The sequence below is a fragment of the Monodon monoceros genome, unplaced genomic scaffold, assembly GCF_005190385.1.
Source record: "Monodon monoceros isolate NGI ecotype Baffin Bay Population unplaced genomic scaffold, NGI_Narwhal_1 Super_Scaffold_13, whole genome shotgun sequence".
Classification (NCBI taxonomy): domain Eukaryota; kingdom Metazoa; phylum Chordata; class Mammalia; order Artiodactyla; family Monodontidae; genus Monodon; species Monodon monoceros.
In genome coordinates, this window is record NW_021703769.1 from 70,473,093 (window position 1) to 70,485,837 (window position 12,745).

The following is a 12,745-nucleotide window of genomic DNA, read 5'->3' on the forward strand; positions in this document are numbered from 1 at the left end:
CTTTAATTTCCCAATCTGGGTGCGTACAATTTTGCCTCTCCACAGCTGTTTCGGTTCCAGCTGCAGTCCCTCCTCTAAGAGAAGATAACTTGGTATTTTTTATTTTAGATTCAGAAAATTTAGCCCAGGTCTCCAAAGAGATGTTCAATAGAAAACATAAACACATACACGTATGTCCTCTTTCTGGCAAGGTGCTGTGTTGGGAGCTTGGAGTGTCTCTCCTCTTCCCAAGTTTCCCAGCAGCCTGGGTTAGGGAAGAAGGGCCAAGGCCCCAGCAGGCAGACTCTGCACCCTAAGGGCAGCAGCGCTCAGTATTTCCGCTGCCGGGGGAAGAGACTACTTCCTGAGGACCGGAGCGGGGGGCTGGTGGGGCTGGCATCCTCTGAGTCCAGGCTGAAGAGGTCCCTGCCAGTACGAAGGATCTGCTCCTCCAGCTTCTTGTGTCGCTTCATGTCTGAGAGGACCTTGTCCAGGCGCGCTTCCCGTTTCTGGCTCCGGGCTGAGCTTCCTGGAGAAGGGGAATGAGAGAAATGTGGAAGCGAGTGAGGCAGTGTGCACCAGACCTGCCTGGATCTTACTAATCACTTGGGGAGCTCATCGAACAGAGATTTCCAGGCCTGTCCTGGAGGTTCTGAGGTTTAGGGATGGGGCCTCAGATGGGGTGGGCAGTGAAGATCTGAATTATGAGAAGGGGCTAGAAATATGAAGACTGGGGAGAAGCATCCCAGGTAGGGGACGAGCAAGTGCAAAAGCCCCAGGGCAAGAACAGGGAGGTCTGTCCAATGAGAAATGTAGAGCTGAGGGAGACAGGAAAGATAAGGCCAAAGATACGACCTACAGGCCACGATAAGGGGTTTGGATCTTTTAGTTTACATGGAAGCCCTGGGGGGAGGGCGGGGTTGGATTCTCAATTGACACACTCATACACCACCCCACCCCCGCCCCCCAGAAATGGAATCCTTTGGAGAATTTAAAACAGAGAAGTGACACAATTTATGTTTTGAAACATAAACCCGTCTCTGGCTGCTGAGGCTGGCGACAGGAAGACCAGTTAGGAGCTACCACAACTATCTAGGCAAGAGAGATGGTGGCTTGGATAAGGGTGCAGGCAGAGCTAACAAGACTTGCTGCTGGCTTGAATGCTGGGGTAAAAGAAAGAGAAATCAACACTGGCTCCGAGGGGGCACTTCCCTGGTGGCACAGTGGTTAAGAATCTGCCTGCCAATGCAGGGGACATGGGTTTGAGCCCTGGTCCGGGAAGATCCCACATGCCGCGGAGCAATTAAGCCCGTGTGCCACAACTACTGAGCGTATGCTCTACAGCCCGTGTGCCACAACTACTGAGCGTATGCTCTACAGCCCGCGTGCCACAATTACTGAAGCCCGTGTGCCTAGAGCCCGTGCTCTGCAACAAGAGAAGCCACCGCAATGAGAAGCCCGCACACCGCAACAGAGTAGCCCCCACTCGCCGCAACTAGAGAAAGTCCGTGTGCAGCAACAAAGACACAAAGCAGCCAAAAATAAATAAAGAAATTTATTAAAAAAACAAGCAAACAAAAAGAGAATGGCTCCGAGGGTAAATTCTAGGAAGGCACACGGGATGGGAAACTGGGTCAGATTAGGAGATGTACACAGTAGTGTAGGGATGTGGATCTAGATAATAATGATAACGACTTGGCCTTCTGGGGGGGGGACTGAGATCAAAGGAATGGGAAGCATGATGGAATTATCTGCGGAAGATAGGGGACCACCAAAGCTGGAAGGATGGCACCACTGGGGGCATGCTCTCTCCTGAAACAAGTTCTGTAGATATCAAGGCACCAAGCAAAGGCATCTTTTAGGGAGTCACTTTCTGAGTAAGTGGAAGCAGAGGCCCTTCACCACCACCCCAATTCTCCCCTCTTGTCTGTACCTGGGGTGCGTCTCCGGTCAATCAGGGAGTCCTTTGGTGTCATTGGCTCATCATCAAAGTCAAATTCTGTGGGCATGTACGGTCTGGGACAGGGGGACAGAGAGTGAAAGGTGAGGGTGGTCCCCCCCAAACACCCCCACTTCTCCACAGCCTGCTGGCTCTTCCTCTCCGGCTCTCTTCCCTCCCTCCACTTCCCATGCTCCTGGGTCCCACCTCCCCTCCCTACTTCCTCCCGGCATCAGGGGAGCAGCCTCAAGGACAAGGTGTAAGGGTGTGCCCTCACTTTTCCTCTTCCTCCTCTTTGGTCTCTGGCTCCTCATCGGATCTCTCCTCTTCACTCTGGGCCTCAGGTGTGGGTGGCCGGCGGGGCAGGATCTCAGCCTGTAGCTCCAGAGTGCCGTGGGCAGCCAGCAGTTCATAGAGCCTTTGGATTTCCGAGGGGGGTGGCATCCAGGACTGCCCATCCGCGGGCAGCTCCACCTCTTCATCGCTGCAGGGCACGCACCAGTCCTCGGATTCTCCCTTGGCATGCTCTTCCCCCTCAGTGCTGGGGGCTTCTCCCTGCACCTCCTCGGCCCCGGACCCCTCATGCTCAGCCTCCTCCCGGCCTCCTTCCCCCTCTTCCTCGGCTTGATCGGCCGAAGCAGAGGGGCCTCCGGTATCCTCCACGGCCAGAGCCTGGAGGCCGGAGGTCACTTCCCCTTCTTCAGACAGAGGCGCCGCCGTGGTGGCTGCAATGTCTCCATGGCCCCGGACAAGGGACATATGTCACTAGGGAAGGGGCCCTGCGATGATAGGAGATGCAGGAGTAATGAACTGGGGATCCCCCAACCCCAAGGGTTGGGCTCCCCAGAGGTTTAGGGAATGTCTCTCTAACCAATCAGGCTCCAACAGCAGTCCCTGCGAATGGACCGCCTGTTCCCAAGAGGGGGCGCTCCGTCCGCTCCAAGGACCCCGCCCCCACGGATCGAGATCCGGTACTCCGGTGTTCCCAGGGGCCGGCAGAAACCACTTTCCAGGCGGGAGAGGGGCGGACCCGCTCTTCTCGCCTTGATACCGCCCCTTTCTACACCTGGATCCGGCACCCTCTCCCCAAACCTCGAAGTTTCACCACCTCAGCTGCCATACGCACCTAGGAGCTAAGACCCGCCTCCCAGGCTGCGCACGGTCACAGTACGCAGGCGCACAGAGATCGCGCGGGAGGCTCAGTTTTAGTCAAAGCTACTTGGAAGAGGACAGCAAGGGAAGGCTTGCACACGCGCAGATAGGCGCTCCGGAATGATAGGCTTCGGCCCATAGTAAAGATGGCCACCTGGGCGGCGCATGCGCAAACCACCCAATAGGTTCTGCCCAAAAGGAGGCAGTACCTCGGGCCCCAGCGGCGCACGCACGTACGGACCAACTGAGGCTGGAGGCGAGTCTCATGCAGTCTCCGTTTATTGGTGTTTCAGACTCATGCAGCATCCGGCATACAAAAAGGGAGAATCTGTTTGGCGTATCCTTTTGTTTTGTTTTGCTTTTAGACTTTTAGGTTTTTTCCCTACACTTTTCTTTTTTTAGGGGGAAAAAAAACCCCGCCAACTCGGAACCGCGTTGTGGTTCGGTCCCCGCCCCCCAAACCTCTCTCGTCCTCTTAAAAAATAATCATAGACCTCTCCGCCCCTCCCTTGCTCCCTGCAGCTGGGAGCTTTGGTCCTATTTTTTGGGTTCTTTCGTTACAAAGCACGTGAATGACCCCAGCCCCAACGAGTTCTCTGACTGGGTTTAAAAAGCCCAGGTGGGGTAGGTCAACTCAGGCTGACCGGGGAGAGTCAACAGCAGCGCCCCTCCCTTCTCCCAGGTGCGTGTTCGGAACAGTACTGGCCACCCCTGCACAAGTCTCCAAACGAGGCCTGGCTTGCCAGCGCTGCGACCCCGAGGCACCATGGGGGCGTCCGGACCTGGGTGGTCCCAGCTGGGAACAGTCGGAGCCCGGGCTAGGGAGCCCTCTCCTGACACTGCTCCCCTCCCCCAGCCTGATCTAAGTGCTGGAGTTTTTGCAGAATGAACGGTGGAGGAGGGTGGAGGAGAGGATGCTGAGGGGCAATGAGGAGGCAGGAAGAGGAAGGGGGTGGAGGATGTGGAGAGGGAAAGGGAGATGAATAAGGAGAGAAGGAAGAAAGGAATGAGGGAGGATGCTGAGACAATGAAAGTTGGGAAAGGGAGACCAGGGTTGAGGTGCAGGAAATTCTCGGGAGGTTGTGGTGCAGGAAGGTGGGGAGAGATGCTGGGAGGCTGAGAGCAAAGAGAGTTTGGGAGATGTTCAGGGAGGTTTCCAGAAGTGCAAGGAGGTTTCCAGAAGTGCAGGGATAGGGAAGCCAAGAGGCTGGAGGGGATGCAGGCAGGAGTGCAGGGAAGTTGGAAACAGTGCAGGGAGAAGGGAGGCCTACGGTTGGCAGAGGAGCCTGGCAGGATGCAGGAGCAGGAAAGAAGCTGTAAACAAGGCCTCTCAGGCTCCCTTGGTCCCTATGGGTGCGGGCCTGGGCCATGGATTGGGCTCCCCGCAGGGGAGGATGGGCCCAAGGCAGCTCCCAACAGGAAAAAAAGTCTTGGAATGCAGGGCAGAGCCCCTCACTTATACACTGTGGGAGAGGAGAGGGAGGGACAGACAGAGACAGTTGGGGGGGGAGGGGAGACAAGGAGAGACAAAGAAGTAGGGAGGACAGACAGGAGAGATCAGGGGCAGGGGTTAGTAAAGCTGCCCTTGCCAACCCTTCCATTCCTCCCAGCCTGTCCCAGACCCCCACTCACCGCCTAAGTTGATGACGCAGGAGGCGATGATGATGAGGACCCCCCCTACCAGCGCCACGATGCTTAAGAGCTTGGCCACGCGACCCAGACGCTGGGCCCCATCCACGTCCCCCTGCTGCAGGCTGTTCCGGGACTGGGGTTAGGGTGAGGGGTGGGGGCACCAGCCCAGCCGGGATCAGGTGTGAGAGTCGTCCAAAGGAGACAGGCCAGTTTGTAGCAGTGGTTAAGGGAGGAAGGGGATTGGAGAGGCAGCAGGAGGAGGGCACAGGTCAGTAAGGCTGTGTGAAATGTCTCAACTTCCCTCCCACCTGAAGAGGTAGGGCTCAGAAGGTGAAATCCTAGGAAGAGGCAAGGAAAGGCCCTGTAATTGGGAAGTGAGGTCCATGCAGAAAGGGGAGGGAAGGCAAGGTTACTCCTGGGGCTCTGTCCCAGCACTGGCAGGAAGCTGGGAGCCACAGCAGGCCTGGGCCAGGGTCCCTTGGGGCTCACCATGACGGCATAAGCGAAGGCCACGATGTTGACAGGCCACATGGGGCAGAAGCAGGACAGGATGGCGAGGATGATGTAGTCCCGAGGTTTCTGGGTGCCTTCACCCCCCTCCACCCCAGACCCTGCCAGCTGGGAACTAGGGTGGCGGCTCAGGCTACCTCGGGGAGATCCTGAATGCCCACTGTGAGCCCTTCCTAGTCTATCCTCCTCAACCAGCTGCTGCAGCACACGGGGTGGAGCCCCATTGGCTGGGGGGGTTTTTGTTGAGGGTGGTGAGTGAGGCTGGAGGGCTGGACCCTCTTCCCCATCACCATCACCAGCCTGCAGGGGAACCACTGCCCCATTCTCCTGCTTTTCTCCCACGTTTTCAGTCAGGACCTCAGAGGTGGGGTCCTCCTGGGTAGGGGGCTCTGGCTGAAGGACTGGCTTGGAGGTGGGCTGGGAAGCTGGCTGGGGGTCTGGCTGAGGGTCTGGCTGGGGGTCCAGCTGGGGGTCCAGCTGGGGAGCAGGCTCTGAGGCTGGCTCAAGTGGGGCTGCGGATTCCAGGTTGGACCCCTGGTTTGCAGTGGCCTCTTTGCTCACTTCTGGTTTGGATGCTAGCTCTTGGCATGTTTCTTCGGTGCTGGACTTGGCCTTTGATTCCCCTCCTGGGTTTGAGCTGAGGTCTCTGGCCTGAGCTGTTTCTGGGGCCACGGTTGGGATCTCTGTGGTTTCTGGAGCCAGCCCAGCCTTGGGCTCTGGGTCCACAGGGGCCCCAGTGATGTCTAGGCCTGGCTGCAGGGTCTCTGGCTTATCTGGGACCCCAGCTGGGATCTGGGGAGGACCAGTTCCGGCTTCAGAATGGCCAGGCCCTTCTCCCTGGGTCTGGGGACCCTCCTCTACCCCCTTCATCTCAGAGACCTCAGAGCTGCTGGCTGCCATCTTGAGATAGGAGAGGGGAGAGGGCCTCTGTGGGAAGGATAGAGCAGCAGAGACAGCAGCAAATCCTGGAAGAGGAGGAGACAGGCTTAGTGTGAGGAGGGAAGAGGTAGCTCTCAGCACTGCAGCCCAAGAGGGCAATGCTCCTATCTCAGGGCCAGCCTTGGGCTGCCTCTGGGGAAAGGAAGAAAAGTTGGGCTTTCCTTTGCTTTGGGGTGGGACATCTCTGGGGAGGAGTGCTCTGCTCAGTCTTCTGGTTAGCGAGCCCTGGGAAGATGAACCCTTTTGTAAACAGGATCCTCCCCATGGTCTCTTCCTGGGTCCACCCAACAAGATCCAGACTCTCAGATCCTAGTAGATACCACAGCACCCCAAAATCAACAAGCTGTTCAGAGACTCATGCACTCCGATAGGCAGACTGGGCAGAGAACCCCGAAACTCGCATTCCACTCCCCCTGCATCCATCCTCCCTTCCTCCCTGGGCGCCCAGCGGTGCGGTTTGCTTGATGCGCCTTTGGGGCGTAGACGCCCGCGCCCCTCCCTGGGGGACCTGGGCATCTCCTCTGAGCCCCTTCCCAGCCCCTCTCCCAGGGACTTCCTCGCGCCCGGGGGACCGGCGCCGCTTCCTCCCATTGGCGTGGTGCGCCCAGCACCACCAGCCAGTCCGCCAGGCGCCCGAATTCCCGTACAGCCCTCCCGGCGTCCGCTCTCTGTCCGTCCACTCCTACCCGCAGCCTCAGTCCATTCCCGTCTCACCTCGACGCCGGCCTCCAAACTGCTCCCGCTGCTGCCGCCGCCGCCGCCACCGCCACCGCCACCGCCGCGGTTGCAGCAGCCGCAGCCCGGGAGGGAGCAAGTCAGCGAGCGAGGGAGGGAGGCGGCGGGTCTCCCCTCCCCTCTGCTCATCCCCTCCTCCCCTCCTCTCAGGTCCCCTCCCCTACGCTCCGCTGCCGCGCACCGCCCCCGCCCCTTGCACGCCTCCCGCCCCTCTCGGCCAGCCGGAGGGAGCCACGCGTGCCAGGCCCCGCGTTACCTGGGCAACCGGCCGGGGGACCACTAGCGCCGCTCCCTGGCCCTTCCCCCGCGCGCCACCTGGGGGTGCCTCCTTCCCATGCCCCAGCCCCCTCCCGCCAACGGTCACCGGGGGTCCTGGCAGAGGCAGGGGGTTGGGGGAAACGGAGAGGGGTCTGCGAGAAGACAGGACCAGTGGGACAGGCAGGACCAGGTGGAGGCACCCCTACAAGCAGAAAGAAGAGGAGATGAGGCAAGACTTGGGGAGGCTGCAGAGGACGACCGGGGTGGGGTTTCAAGAAAAGGGAGCCTGCCGAACAGGAAGGCCCTCTACCCCCAAGGAAGCAGCAGCAGAAATGGGTACTGGAAGGCTCAAGAAAAGGTCCTTGTAAGGGTCAGAGCAAGGACTGGGAAGGGAATTGCAGGGGGCAGGGTAGAGGCTGCAAGAGCAGTCTGGAACAGCAGGAGGGGGCTGCGGCAGAGCCCGAGTAAAAGCAGGTTGGACCACACCAAGAATGAAGAGAACAAATGGGGAAAAGTGCAGTTTTTATTCTCAACCTCATTGTTCCCAGTCTTAGGGCTCAGAGTTGCCCAGTCTTTTCGCAGCTACATCACCCATCAACTCTCAGGGCCTTAAGGGTGTGCAGGTATTTGGCTGAGCAGCAGGCAATCGGCCTGGATGGGGGAAAGCAGCATTTATGTCCCACAACTGTTTGGGTTTCTGACCCAGGCCTCTTCAAACCTCCAGGGGCTATTCTGGGCCTGTGCTGACTGGGTATTCCCCAGAGACTCCGGAGTCCTGGAACGTGCTCTCCACAGTCACCGGAGCCTCAGCCCCACCCTGAATCTGGACTGCAGCCACTGATACTGCCTCTGGGGAGGAAGGAGCCAGAGCCCCAGAGCTGCACAGGGCAGAGCAGGACTGGGACAGACAACAGGCCTAAGAATCCCCTTAGGGGTGGGGATAGGGAGCTTGGTGAGAGCAATTCATTCATTGAGTCAGAGACAGGTTTTTATTTAAAATTTATTGTAATGGGGTCCGCGCAAAAGGAGGGGGTGAAGGGTGGGGAACATGCAGGGGACACAGGAACACGATGACATGGCCAGGGCCACAGCTTCTGTCAAGGGGGAAGGGATGAAAAGAAAAGGCCAGGGATGGAGCTGGGGTGGAAGAGGGAAGGGGGAGACACTGTGGCTGCATTCCCCCCACCCCCAGGAAGCACCTCTAGTCCCTGGATCCCCCCATTTACCCTGGCCCCCTAAGATTCCATCTCTTGTCCTGCCTCTGGCCCTAGTGGCTCCTTCTTTTGCTCCCCTTGACTTGTTTTCCCCTGACAGATTCTCAAGCAGGATGATGTTTAGGGCCTGACCCCAAACCATCCCACCTTATGAAAGTATAACCTCTGCCTTCCCTGTTTCTGCCCCTCCTCAAATCTCACCTTTCCCCCTCTCTGGGACAGAATTTTTGATTTCCCTCCTTCCTCTCCTCCCTCCCCCTGGAAAAAAAAAAAAAAAAAGCACCAACTCCCCAGGGAGGGGCAGCAAACAGTAGGGGGACACTGGAAGGAGGAGAGCAAGAAGGACCATCGAGGGAAAGGCTCACAAATCCCTGGAAGGGCAGGGCAGGGGGTTACAGAGAGGAGAGGGGGTGAGGGCAGTGGCCACTCCTGTCCTCTGCCACCCCTGCCCACTGTCCAGGGGGCCTCAACACAACCGAGGGGACAGGTGTGTGTGGGGTCAGGTCTGATAGGGAGAAGAGAGGAGCAGGAGAAACAAATCATTAAAACCTAGCGAATTCCCCTAAGAAAAACACTTCTTCCTCCTTTCCTTCTGGAGGCTCCTTGGTTGATGGGGGAAATAGTGAGGAATTGGTGGGAAGAGAGAGGGGAAGAGGAGATGGTACCAAGGGACTTTCCTCCATTCTCCCCTCTCCCCCCCACCAACTTGGAGCTCACCAGGGCTGGGAGGGAAGTGGCTGAGAGCTCACAGGCACCCCCTCGGCCCCCGAGAGGGAGCCCACAGCTGTGGGAGGGGCTGCCACTGCCGCTGCCGCCGCCGCCGCCGCCGCCGCTGCCGCCATTGGACAGACCTCACCTGTACCTGTAAGGTGAGAAACACCAAATCACAGTGCAATCTGAATGGCAAGAACCTTGCCCCTTGCCCCAGACTCTTTCCCAGACAACCTCCCGTGGGACACAGCCGTTGCTCAATTCCTGTTTGGTCCCCAGAGATTTTGGCCCGCATCCTTACCCAGTTCTCCTGAAAGGCCCTCCCTGTCCCCAGAAGTCTCCCTAACTTGGGTGATAGATGGGCATCCCTGGCCTTCCTAAGATCCCCTATTGGGCCCTTTGAGCCCCCTCGTCCCACACGCCCCTTCCCACCCCCCCCAGCCATGCCCCACGCCTTGCCTGGTGGGTGCGGGGGTCCCCCTCAGCAGGTGGGCTGTGGCTGGGGGGCGTCTCCCGGGACAGGGGGGGCGGCCCCCCCCAGATGGGTCTGCATGTGGCCGGCCAGCTGGGCAGGGGTCTTGCAGTGCACGCTGCACAGCTTGCACAGGATGCGGTCAGCCCGCGGGGCCTGGAGCCCATGGTCCTTCACCGCGTGGATGCGCAGGTATGCTGCCGTGGTGAAGCCTATGGGGGGGGTGGATTGGGATGGGGGGGTGGGGGTCAGCCAGGCGGAGACCCCAGAGACGGGGTTGTTCTCCTAGGCTGGGGACACCCTCCTCAGATGGCCCTGTCCTCCTCCCACCATATCCTTGGTAGCCTGGGGCCAACTACTCTGCTGGGGCTGGTGGGGCATAGCTCCTCCCTGAGCTTGAGAACTGGTTGAGTGGTGTTGGCTTTTGGGCCTTGGTATCCACAGAACCCATCCTCTGTGGCTGGGGGATCTCTCCTGGGGTGACCGGACACTGATTCCTAGCCACTTGAAGAGTTGACCCTCAGCAGAGACGGCTGTGTCCCCTCCCTCCAGTGCCCCATGTAGTCTCAGACCGGTTACTCAGTGAAGAAGTGAATTTGTTTAAAAGCAGCTTTCTCTACTACTGAGGCAGGGCGAGTACTTGTTAAATCCCTGCCATTGTACTCCACCTGCCCCAGGAGCTGAAGACAAGAACTTGTGGCTGCACAGCTGAAACCTTGCCTTCTGACCCTTGGGAACTGGCTCTCTTGACCACTCCTTCCCCAAAGCAGTTGTGTCCCCCTCCCATCTCCCCACACACACCCAGAGGTGGACTCTTTCTGGTAGATCATCTCCTCAAGCCATGACCTCTTCGAACTTAGTGATGATGTTTAGTCATCCCAATGTTGCTTCATTTGCTTTCTAAAGGGCTCTAGATGCCACGAGCTCTTGGCTACAGCACCTTTAACCCACATCTGTGGAAGGGCCTCTGGTTTTGTCCCCACCCTTTGTCCCCCACCCCACCCCCGGCACCTCTCAGCGTGTACCTTTGTTGCAGAGCTCACAGACATGGTGAGGGCCCTGGCTGTGCACCTTCATGTGGTCCGAAATATAAGCCGAGCTCAACATCTTGCCACACACATGACATGGCACCTTCTCCTCGTGTCGTACTGTGTGGGCCCGCAGCCGATCCTTCGTAGCAAAAGCTGCCTCACATTTCTGGGGAGGGGGGAGGGGCGTGGGGGGTGTCAGGAGAGTTAAAGCTTCGGGTAGTAGGGAGAGGGGGGCAAGAGGTTAAAGGAATCAGAGCCTTGGGGATCTTTGATCTGTAGGAAATGGGAGTGAGATGATGAGGCCTTGAAGAAGGGATGAAAAAATGGAGTGAAAAAGCAAAAAGAAGAGAGAGAAAAAGGGGGTCTGAGAGGCTGAACTCAGACAACTACAATGAGGATCAAAATCATGAAAACCAGGACAGGAGGAGGCGGGCTTCCTACCTCACATTTGAAGGGCCGTTCTGTTGAGTGCACTTGTCTGACGTGACTGTTGAGGTGATCCGGCCTGGGGATACGTTGGGGTTGGGGTTAGGGCCGTGGAGTGTGGAGGTGTCCCCGAGTCTGCCTAACACTGTACAGCAAGCCTTTCCCTGGGTCCCTACATTTTCTCCCAAGCCCGGGGTTTCAGAGTCCTGGTAAGGCAGGAAATCCCTCCTCTGGTGCAGGGCTGCCTCGGCCTCCTCCCACTCGAGGCTGTCCTACAACCCAAGAACCCACCTCCTTTGCTAAGCACCACCCCCTGCTCCCTGGTAACCAGGAGAGGCTGTCCGCCCTCCTCCCTGGGAGTGGCTCCCTGTCCCCATTCTCAGAAACCTCCCTCCCTCCCTCCCCACCAGCCAAGGCCAGGCCACCTCCACCGCCGACCGTCCCTCCCTCCCCACCCGCCTAGTGGGCGGCCGAAGCCCCGTGCACACCGGGAGAAGCTCTTGCCACAGTGGGAGCAGTTGTAGGGCTTGTGCACAGCGCCGTCATGTGAGCGCACGTGGTAGCTCATGCGGTCCTTGCGCTTGAAGCGCTGCTGGCACACCGGGCACTGGTAGGGCTTCTCGTCCGAGTGCGACAGCTTGTGTCGGTTCAGGTGGTAGACGTCGCGGAAAGCCTTGCCGCACATCTCGCAGGCGTGGTTCTTCCGGATGCGCTTTCCCGAGGCGGTCGTGGTCACCACGCCACCGGCGGCCACTGCGGCCGCTCCGCCGCCGGCACCCGCTTCTCCCCCTCCCCCGCCGGCTCCGCTCAGCTGAGGCACGCTCAGGAGGCTCAGGGGCACCATGGTGGGCATCTTCATAGCACCCGAAGGGACCCGGCCGGCTTTGGCTCCCGTGTGGATGGCCTCGTGCCTCCGGAGATTGTAGCCGTTCTTGAACTCCTTGGCGCACAGGGCACAGATGTAGGGCCCCTTGCTCTTTGTCTTCTTCTCCAAGGCAGATGCGACCGGGGCCACGGCGACCGTCGAGGTTGGGGCAACGACGGCGGTGGCCGCGGCTGCGGCGATGGTGGCGGCAGAGACAGGGGGCGCGGCCTCAGCGGCGGGCGCCGACACCGGAGGGGGCGGCGGAGGGGGCGCCGGGGGCTGCTTCAGAGCCGCTGTGTCCACAGTGGAGGCGGTGGCCGGGGCCGGGGGCGCAGCAGCAACGGCGGCGGCGGCGGCAGCGGCGGCGGCCGCGGCGGCGGCGGCGGCGGACTCCTGGGCGGCGGCAAGAACCGGGAGCAAGTCCACCTGGAGGGGCTCGGCCGCCGGGGCCTGGGGCGTGGGTGGGGGCGCCGGCGCGGCCTGCGAAAACAAGGCGCCGTGTGGGCCGCGGCCGCAGGTCGGCGCCCTCCCAGCCCGGCCCGCCACGGCCGGCCCCTACTCACCTGGAATGGACTCTGGGCGCAGCCCTGGGAGGCAAAGAAGCGGGACTGGAGCTCAGCCCCGACCTGCAGGGGGTTCTGGGCGTGACCCTGAGGTGGCGGGAAGGAGTTCATGAGGCCGCCCACCCCCCGGGAGTCCAGGCCCAGCACGGGGAAGGGGGGGGCCAGCAGCGTGCAAGGGAACACGGGGAACATGGCCTCGGCCACGGCGGGGCCCCCGGGGCTCAGCGGGGGCCGGGGGCGCGGGCCGCGCGGGGCCCGGGCTCGGGGCACCGCCCCCCTTCCCCGTGCTGGGCCTGGACTCCCGGGGGGTGGGCGGCCT

At 60.0% G+C, this 12,745-nt stretch overlaps 3 protein-coding genes across 8 annotated transcripts; all 3 read right to left on the bottom strand.

The window, feature by feature from the left end:
* Positions 1-95: 95 nt before the first annotated feature.
* On the bottom strand, positions 96-4,725 carry PAGR1 (PAXIP1 associated glutamate rich protein 1). 3 transcript variants are annotated; one of them, XM_029220403.1, is made up of 4 exons: positions 4,703-4,725; positions 2,196-2,697; positions 1,913-1,995; positions 139-508 (listed from the first exon to the last, which is right to left on the bottom strand). In XM_029220403.1, exons 2-4 carry the CDS (start codon positions 2,675-2,677, stop codon positions 309-311), a joined length of 765 nt encoding a protein of 254 aa, XP_029076236.1. In that variant the 5' UTR covers positions 2,678-2,697; positions 4,703-4,725; the 3' UTR covers positions 139-308. The 3 variants fall into 3 exon arrangements, with proteins under 3 accessions (XP_029076234.1, XP_029076236.1, XP_029076235.1); XM_029220402.1 differs by lacking the exon at positions 4,703-4,725 and adding an exon at positions 3,045-3,061; XM_029220401.1 differs by lacking the exon at positions 4,703-4,725 and having other exon boundaries at positions 96-508; positions 2,196-4,418.
* Positions 2,537-7,036, bottom strand: PRRT2 (proline rich transmembrane protein 2). Of its 3 annotated transcripts, XM_029220400.1 has the most exons (3): positions 5,192-7,036; positions 4,703-4,835; positions 2,537-2,697 (listed from the first exon to the last, which is right to left on the bottom strand). In XM_029220400.1, exons 1-3 carry the CDS (start codon positions 6,110-6,112, stop codon positions 2,684-2,686), a joined length of 1,068 nt encoding a protein of 355 aa, XP_029076233.1. In that variant the 5' UTR covers positions 6,113-7,036; the 3' UTR covers positions 2,537-2,683. The 3 variants fall into 3 exon arrangements, with proteins under 3 accessions (XP_029076233.1, XP_029076232.1, XP_029076231.1); XM_029220399.1 differs by lacking the exon at positions 2,537-2,697 and having other exon boundaries at positions 4,508-4,835; XM_029220398.1 differs by lacking the exon at positions 2,537-2,697 and having other exon boundaries at positions 4,681-6,177; positions 6,866-7,036.
* A 1,090-nt stretch (positions 7,037-8,126) lies between these two features.
* Positions 8,127-12,714, bottom strand: MAZ (MYC associated zinc finger protein). 2 transcript variants are annotated; one of them, XM_029221762.1, is made up of 6 exons: positions 12,427-12,714; positions 11,487-12,343; positions 11,014-11,077; positions 10,567-10,738; positions 9,529-9,753; positions 8,127-9,220 (listed from the first exon to the last, which is right to left on the bottom strand). In XM_029221762.1, exons 1-5 carry the CDS (start codon positions 12,616-12,618, stop codon positions 9,551-9,553), a joined length of 1,488 nt encoding a protein of 495 aa, XP_029077595.1. In that variant the 5' UTR covers positions 12,619-12,714; the 3' UTR covers positions 8,127-9,220; positions 9,529-9,550. The 2 variants fall into 2 exon arrangements, with proteins under 2 accessions (XP_029077595.1, XP_029077596.1); XM_029221763.1 differs by lacking the exon at positions 9,529-9,753.
* Between the last annotated feature and the right edge of the window lie 31 nt (positions 12,715-12,745).

Excerpts from the sequence above, each read along its gene's own strand:
- PAGR1 (XM_029220401.1), bottom strand. The coding sequence starts at position 2,677 with ATGTCCCTTGTCCGGGGCCATGGAGACATTGCAGCCACCACGGCGGCG. Across the intron at positions 1,996-2,195 it reads AAAGAGGAGGAAGAGGAAAA|ACCGTACATGCCCACAGAAT; the intron begins GTGAGGGCACAC and ends CCCCTGTCCCAG. Across the intron at positions 509-1,912 it reads TGACCGGAGACGCACCCCAG|GAAGCTCAGCCCGGAGCCAG; the intron begins GTACAGACAAGA and ends CCCCTTCTCCAG.
- PRRT2 (XM_029220398.1), bottom strand. The coding sequence starts at position 6,112 with ATGGCAGCCAGCAGCTCTGAGGTCTCTGAGATGAAGGGGGTAGAGGAG.
- MAZ (XM_029221762.1), bottom strand. The coding sequence starts at position 12,618 with ATGTTCCCCGTGTTCCCTTGCACGCTGCTGGCCCCCCCCTTCCCCGTG. Across the intron at positions 11,078-11,486 it reads TGTGGCAAGAGCTTCTCCCG|GCCGGATCACCTCAACAGTC; the intron begins GTGTGCACGGGG and ends ACGTATCCCCAG. Across the intron at positions 10,739-11,013 it reads AACGGCCCTTCAAATGTGAG|AAATGTGAGGCAGCTTTTGC; the intron begins GTAGGAAGCCCG and ends CCCCCTCCCCAG.